Source organism: Sciurus carolinensis, chromosome 19 (genome assembly GCF_902686445.1).
Source record: "Sciurus carolinensis chromosome 19, mSciCar1.2, whole genome shotgun sequence".
Taxonomy (NCBI): Eukaryota; Metazoa; Chordata; class Mammalia; order Rodentia; family Sciuridae; genus Sciurus; species Sciurus carolinensis.
The window spans coordinates 2,879,428-2,886,725 of NC_062231.1; the positions used below are offsets into that span (position 1 = coordinate 2,879,428).

At 67.1% G+C, this 7,298-nt stretch overlaps 1 protein-coding gene across 4 annotated transcripts in view; it reads right to left on the bottom strand.

Annotated features, from left to right (window-relative positions):
* Nucleotides 1-6,996, bottom strand: part of Plxna1 (plexin A1) — a 50,701-nt gene extending 43,705 nt beyond the window's left edge. For 2 of the 4 annotated variants that reach the window (XM_047534751.1, XM_047534748.1), the window contains exons 1-2: nt 5,896-6,016; nt 196-1,465 (exon numbers count right to left, since the gene is read on the bottom strand). In XM_047534751.1, the coding sequence (XP_047390707.1) occupies nt 196-1,443 (1,248 nt within the window). In that variant the 5' untranslated portion in view covers nt 1,444-1,465; nt 5,896-6,016. Of the gene's footprint in view, nt 1-195; nt 1,466-2,736; nt 2,844-5,895; nt 6,017-6,943 lie in introns of those variants that run through there. The other 2 variants (XM_047534749.1, XM_047534750.1) reach the window with 2 other exon arrangements.
* Nucleotides 6,997-7,298: the final 302 nt, after the last annotated feature.

The window sequence follows — 7,298 nt, forward strand, 5'->3', positions numbered from 1 at the left end:
AGGATCACAAGTTGGAGACCAGCCTCAACCACTTTGCAAGACCCTCAGCAACTCAGCGAGACCCTGTCTCTAAACAAAATATAAAAAGGGCTGTGAATGGGGCTCAGTGGTTAAGCACCCCTGGGTTCAATCACCTGTGCGCCCCCCAAAAAAGAAGTGGACGCTTGGAAAGGGGAGGCGCCCCTGCCCACTCACCGAGTTGATGCAGCCCAGCTCCTTGTTGAGCAGCCAGGGCAGAGAGAGCTTGCCCTCGCCGCGGTAGCAGGACTGGATGCGCTCCTTGATCTTCTCCTTGATGGCCCGCAGCGTGAAGAGGCAGAGCGCCGACTCCTTGGGGGGCTTCACGCGGTTCTTCTGGCCCTGCGCGAACACGGTGAACAGCACGTCCTCGTCCTCCGCCAGGCCCAGCTGGCGCGCCAGGGCGCGGCCGGGCCGGCTCAGGTAGGCGTCCTGCACCAGGCGGTACTCCACGCCCGCCTGCTCGCAGCCGATGGGGAACTCGACGTACGAGTAGAACTTGGGGTCCTCCACGCACAGCCGCACGATCTTGGAGGTGAAGAAGTGCTCGCCGGCCGCGTCCGGCGACGTCAGCTGGGTGTCGAGCTGCAGGGTGAGGTAGTAGACGAACTGCTCGCTGCGGAAGCTGTACACGTAGTAGATGTCGAAGGCGGGGAACTTGGACAGCGTGTCCGACGGGATCTTGAGCTGCGAGGACACGAACTCGTCTTGGTACACGAAGCCGAACATGTCGGCGTCCTCCTCGTTGGCCATGAGCCGGCGGCTGGACAGCGTGGGGAAGTACTCGGACTTGCCGTCGATGGGCGTGCCCACGAAGAGCTTGGCCTGGCCCTGGCCCGGGGGCCCGGCGATCAGCACGCCCGCCATGCTGCCGGCCTCGCTCACGCTGGACAGGTAGTGCTCCTTGCGGTGGTGCGGCTCGCCCAGCTTGAAGAGGTCGTCCAGCCGCAGGAACTGGCAGATGCCCTGCGACGCGCTGCCGCAGGCCAGCAGGCGGTTGGCGGCGTAGTCCAGCAGCAGCAGCTTGTTGACGTTGTCGGTGCTGCCCAGGCCGTGCGGGCACGACTGCACGCTGGGCGGCGGGTAGCACTTCTCGTTGTCCTCCACCGGGCCCGTCACGTGCGCGCGCAGCAGCGTCAGGTTCCCCGACAGCTTGTAGATGCGGTTGACCGCGCCCACGTACACCTCGCCCGTCTGCTCGTGCACCACCAGGTGGGTGAGGCCCCAGTCGCTGGCCACGAAGGTGCGGAAGGCGGGGGGCGTGCTCCCGCCCGCCCGGGGCGAGCCCGCCGCCGCCCAGATGCCCCCCAGCAGCAGCAGCGCCGGCGGCAGCAGCATGGGGAGCGCCCGTGGGCTCAGAGCGGGCAGCGGCATGGCGCGCCGGGGCCTCGGGCCTCGGTGCTCGGGTCCTGCAGGGGCCAGCATCACGGGGCTGGGAGCCGCAGTCCTGGGGGAGAACCGGCAGGAGAAGGCTGGTGAGGGCGGGGACAGCCTGCGCGCGCACGTGCGCACGCGCGCGTCCCTTATGGACACCCGACCGCTCCCGTGCAGGAGGAGCCAGAAGCAAAGAGGGGTCACTTCCGTGGCCTAGGGCCCTGCAAGCAGCAAGGGGCGAGCCAGGTGTCACGGAGAGCGAGCAGTGGCTACCGCCACAGCACATCTGCCTATGCCATCGATGCCTGTGCCCCGCCACTGCCGGCAGGGGGAACTGACCTGGGAACAGGGGGATGGGTGACAAGGCCCTGGGGTCTACGCTGGGACCACAGCTGACATCCCAACTTGGAGAGCCCCTCCCTCTGACTCAGGGCCTGGCCATGCCCTAAGGAGAGAGGCCCCAGCCCCAAGCTCCTCAGTCCCAAGGTGGGTGACACCTTCCCTGCCCAAGGCTGCAGGCAACACGTGCCACCACTGTTGCCCTATAAAAGCTGGACATTGACGGGCTTCAGAGCTCACTCGCCTGCCACCCTGGTGAGTGGACCTCTGGGATGTGTCCCCAAAGCCTGCTCTCACAGGGACACCCCGAGGACAGCCTGGTTCCATCCCATAGGCCTCTCCTGGGCGCCCCCTGGGGCACATGCCCCAGAGCCAGCTTGGGCACAGTGAGGGCACTCCCTGCTGTACCAAGTGCTGCCCTCACATCAGCAGCCAGCCCAGGCACCCACCCCCACAGGGGTCCCCAAAGAATCCCCCGGTCCTACAGCCACACAGGCAGGGCTTCTCAGCATAGGCTGGGGGGTCTGCGCCACTGTCCCTGGAATCCCCGCCCTGGGGTCACTCACGGGCTCACCTCGGCCCAGCCTGAGAATGATCCAGAAGCCAAGCTGTGGGCACCTCCCACCCAGCCCAGGAGTGGCTCCTAGGCTGCCTGTCCCAGAACCCCCGACCTGCCTCTGCACCTCTGCCTCCACCAAGTCTGTGTCTGACCAGACCTGCGAGCCCCCAGCACCGCCCACGCCACACCGTGACCCAGGCTCCTCCCACGACCCACCCCCTCACTTCCCAGCCTTACCCCCCAGGCCTTCCCCAGACTGCCCACCAGCTTCTACGTGGACAACGGAGGCCCATGGACAACGGAGGCCCTCGGCCAGCCTCCAGCCAGGACAGCCCCCAGCCGCCTGGGTGACTTTTCTGACCTGCACATGAGGTTACCATCCCCCAAGTCTTGGCGGGACTGTCAAATCCTGCTGGGGCCCCCCACTGGCTCTGGAAAAGTCTCACCTCCTCCCAGCTCAGCAGCTGGTAGCCAGGCGCTGGGTCAGAGCAGACACGCCTACTCTGTAGCTGTGTGGCCCTCAGGGGTGCTCCCCCTTCCCAGCCTCAGTTTCCCCATCTGTAAAAGGGGTGACAACCACTCCCCACTCTCCCCGCCCCATGTGCCCCAGGCCTCCTGCCCCACTCCTTGGCGGAAGTAGGCAGGCACCAGCCAGGGCTGCAAACACCTTCCTCCTGACTCCCAGTCAATGCCCTTCCTACGGGCTGGCAGCCCCATTTCTCAGGTGGGACAACTGAGGCCTAAAGATGGATGTCTTTTGCCAAGTCCAGCCAGGGAGTTGGCCAAAGTCCAGTCAGCTCCTGTTCCTCCACGTCCTCACCTAGAGTGTCCGGCTCTGCCCCCACACCCTGCTCGGGTGTCACCTGAGACATCTCCCATGACCTGCTCTCTGAAGGCACCAGCTACCCGTGCCCAGTGGGTCACCCGTTTTAATCTGCGGCATGAGACTTCTTCATGGTTTTTGTTCCTTATCGTTCCTAGTCACTGTCCCTGACAGAATGGCAGCTCTCTGACGGCAGGGCCTGGCTCGCTGTGGTTTGCCACTACATCCCCAAAGCCAAGTCAGGGATCCAGGAGGGCTCAAAAAATATTTGAATGAAGCCAGGCATGCTGGCTCACACCTGTCATCTGAGCAGCTGGGGAGGCTGAGGAAGGAGGATCGTAAGTTGAAGGCCAGCCTCAGCCACTTAGCGAGGCCCTAAACAACTGAGCGAGACCCTATCTCTAAATAAAATAGAAAAAGGGCTGGGGATGCGGCTCAGTGGGTAAGCACCCCTGGGTTCAAAAACAAAACTCCTCGAGTGAAGGAATGAATGGGAAATGGTGCAGCCAGCCAGGCCCAGCAGAACAGCATCTTCTCCCTGACTTTCTGCTCTCCCCCCACCTCTGTCCAGTGTCCATCTGCTGCCCAGGTGGGGAAACTGAGGCTCAGGGAAGCAAAACGCTCTGGCTCGACTCTCAGAGCAGAAGAAGCACGTCTGCGCCCAGCAGGCTGTCAGCTGCCTTTCCTGGTCACTGACATCACCCCAAGAACAGCAGCCGCGGGCGGCCAGGAGAGGGATCCTCCACCGCGCGCCCAGAAGCCTGAAGCAGACCGAGGGAGCCAGGAAACAGGTTCCTTGCCGAGGCAGCGGGCCTGGGCTGAGAGCTGAGCACAGGCGAACTCCAAAGAAAACATGAATCACTCACCGTTTATCAGTTCAAAGCAGGCCTGCAATTACCAGGGGCTGGGCTCTCCCCTCCTCCGGGATAATTATACACGTCTTAATGCAATTATGGGCTCTACTTTTTATATTAAACAGGAGGGACCCAGCTGAAGAAGCCACCATCCAGACTCCAGCCTGGCCCTGGGCCCGCTCCCCCTCTTCCCAAGGAAAGGACTGGCCTGGGGGCACGGGACCGGCAGTCGGGAAAAGGAGGGGATCGCCAGCCCACTGGGTCCCTCACACCCACCAGCTAACAAAGGCCACCGAGGAGGCTGGGGCTACTTTCTCCACCTGACAGATACAGGACTTAGGGCTCAGGCAGACCCAAGGTCACCCAGCTAGTCCCAGCCAAGAAGGGACTGAATCCAGAGCTTCTAGGGAGACGGGATGGCCAGGAAATCTGCAGGGGCTCAACTCCCATAGGCCTGTGGTTTGCCCAGGAAAAATGCCCAAAGGTAGGACCTGGGTGCCGGGAGCGCCAAGAGACGCTGTCCTCCCGAGAAGGGAGGCACGCCGGGCAGCCACTGTGGCCTGCAGAGGCTCCCCTAGGGGGCCTTTCTGGGAGCACCAGGCACACTGGGCATGCCAGTGCGGGTCAGGGGATCCCGTGGGGCAGGGCAGCAAGGGGAAAGACCTGGCATGGGAAGCTGCTGGGCATGCAGATGGGGCAGCAGGAACGGCCGCAGCCTCCAGCGCGGACAGTGGGCCGTGCCAGGCTGAGTCACAGCCAGACCAGGAGGGCAAAGCTGGTGCTGGGTGTGCCGGACAGGGAGAGCCAGGAAGAGAAGCCGAGCTACAGGCAGGTGCAGGGCTGAGACCCAGGGGCTCCGCTCCTGGACTGCAGGGGACCAGCCCTCCAGGGCAGCATGCAGAGCAATGTCCCCTCCCCTCTCCCAGCCCTGGACAACACCACAGCTCCTTCTCACCCCAAGAAACAAAGGCCTCAGAGACCCATTCACAGAAAGAGAGATGACAACCCGTGCCCTCCCACTCTGATCTCTCTGGGGCTTGGACAGGTTGAGACTTGGGGGGACAGGAAGACAATGACGTTCTGTCCAGGGGTTCTCATCAGCAACTAGGAAGAGGGCTGCCTTTGTCATTCCCATCGGAGGTCACAGGAGGTGGTTCCAAGTGGCCCTGCTCCCCATCAGTGCAGGCAGGACCAGGCAGGACCTGGAGACCTTGCAGTTCTGCTCCTCAGAAAAAGTGCCGGCTGCTCAGCGTGTGCTTTGGGGTGCCCTCTCCTCCTGCCCAGCTGCTCTAACACGCTCAAGGCATGAGGACCTTCCTGGGGGCTCCGAACAGGCAGGCAAGGACCTGGAGCCCCTGCGGTCCAGCAAAGGGCTGGACCCCCTGAGTTCACTGACACCCCCTGAGCACACGACTGAGCCACCCAGGGCTTGCAAGACCCGGGCCTCCGCCCTTGCTTGTCCCCCCTTCTGCCTGAAAAGCCTCTCCTGGGCCCCAGGTGCCCACTTCCAGCTGCCTGCAAGCCTGACCCTGAAGCAGAATCACTGTTCTGTCCCTCTGCCTAGGGCATGGGACTGGCGAGCTCCTCCGGGGCTCGGCAGAATCCGGGCACACCTGGCTCTGCACCCTTCCTCTCCTGCACACCCCAAACCAGTGTGGAGGCAGGGGATCTGGGGCACGCTCCCCAGGAACCAGAGGAGCAAAAGCTGAGCCCCACCCGGCACTGACCGAGAATCAGCGCTGGCATGAGGAGGTGAAGCAGCCCAGGGCAGCCCAAGCCGGCCGGCCAGCCGCAGAAGCGGGACTGAGGGGGCAGAGGCTCGGCCATGTCCCATCCCCCCACACACACCCCTTTCTTTCAAGGGGCGTGGCCCCAGCACCCCACAGATGAGGCAAAGGTAGCTCAGGGCACTAAGCAGCCCCTCTCACCCTCCATCCGGGGCTGCACCTGGGATCTCAGAACGGGCAAAAGGGCCTCCCTGGAGTCCGTGCTCCCGCTTCCTGGAGGCAGCCCCGAATCAGCCCGCCGCCGCCGCCAGCTACGTTGCACACCAGGCCCGGGACCGTCCAGGAAGCAATGGAAAGCCTCCGAAGGAACAAAATGACCCTGGAGAGGCCCTGCGAGGGAGAGGCCAAGGAGGCCCAAGCGGGGAGGCCTCCCGGGTGGCACCCGCACCGCCCCCTCCCAGTCCAGTGGCGGCCCTGCGGGCCTGGGCTGGACCCAGCGCCCCGCTCCCAGCACCCCGGGCCAGAGGAGGCGGGGGCGAGCGGCGGTCCCCAGGAAGCGGTTCCAACTTCCACCCCAGCGCCCGAGGGCCGGCCGAGGGCGCAGCCCCCCTGGACCTGCTCCCGGTTCCCGCGGCCCTGCCCAGCAGCCGCGGAGCCCTGCCCGGGCCTGCCCAGCCCGGTGCTCGCCGGCCACCGAAGGTCCGAGCCCGCGGTCCGGCGGCCGGGCTCGGACCGGGCACCCGCAGGGCCCTCCCGGCGGGGCCGCCGCAAACTTTCTCTCCTGCCTTTGAGGAGGGGGCAGCGCCCGCCCCCACCGCGCCGCCCCGGGGCGCTGCCCGGCGGACCTCAGCGGGCCGGGCCGGCCGGGCGGGCAGGAGGAGGCCGGCGGCGCTGGGCCTGGGGCCGCGGTCCGATCCGGCCGGGCGGGGACGCGGCAGCTCAGCCCCGGCGCCGCGACCGCGCCCGGACACACGCGGGCGCCGGGGCCGGAGCCGCAGGGACACGCGGGCCGCGGACACGCGCGCCGCAGTCCCCCGCGCACACCCCCTGCCCGGCCGGACGCACGCGGAGCGCCCCCGCCGAGGCCGCCCCCCGCATCCTCGCGGGCACTACCCCGGGGCGGTCCGCGGCCCGGGGACCCTGCCCGGCCGCCCGACCCCCGCCCGGGCCCCGGACGCCGTCCGCCCGGCCCCGCTCCCCGCCCACCCGCCCCGCGCAGCGCCGCGGGGAAAGTTGCGCCCCTACTCACCGGCTGCCCCGGGGCGCGCCCCGCCGCCGGCCATCGCCGCGCCCCGCCGCCCGCCCCGCCGCCGCCTGCCCCGCCGCGGGGCCGCCGAAGCCGCGCAGGCCGCCCAGGCCGAGGCCGCCGCCGCGCCCGGGCTCCGCTGCGTGGCCGCGCTGCCGCTGCCCAGCATGAATGGGGCGCCGAGCGCCGCGCGGCTGCGGACCGGCCTCGCTCTCGCCGCCCGCGGAGCGCTGCGCCGCGCGCATGCGCCGCCCCGAAGTCGGGGGCGGGGCTGGCGGGGGCGGGGCGGGGGGCGGGACCCGCAGCGGCCTCCAGAGGGCGCTCTGCCCCGCGCCGCGCGCCAGCCGGGCCCCACCGC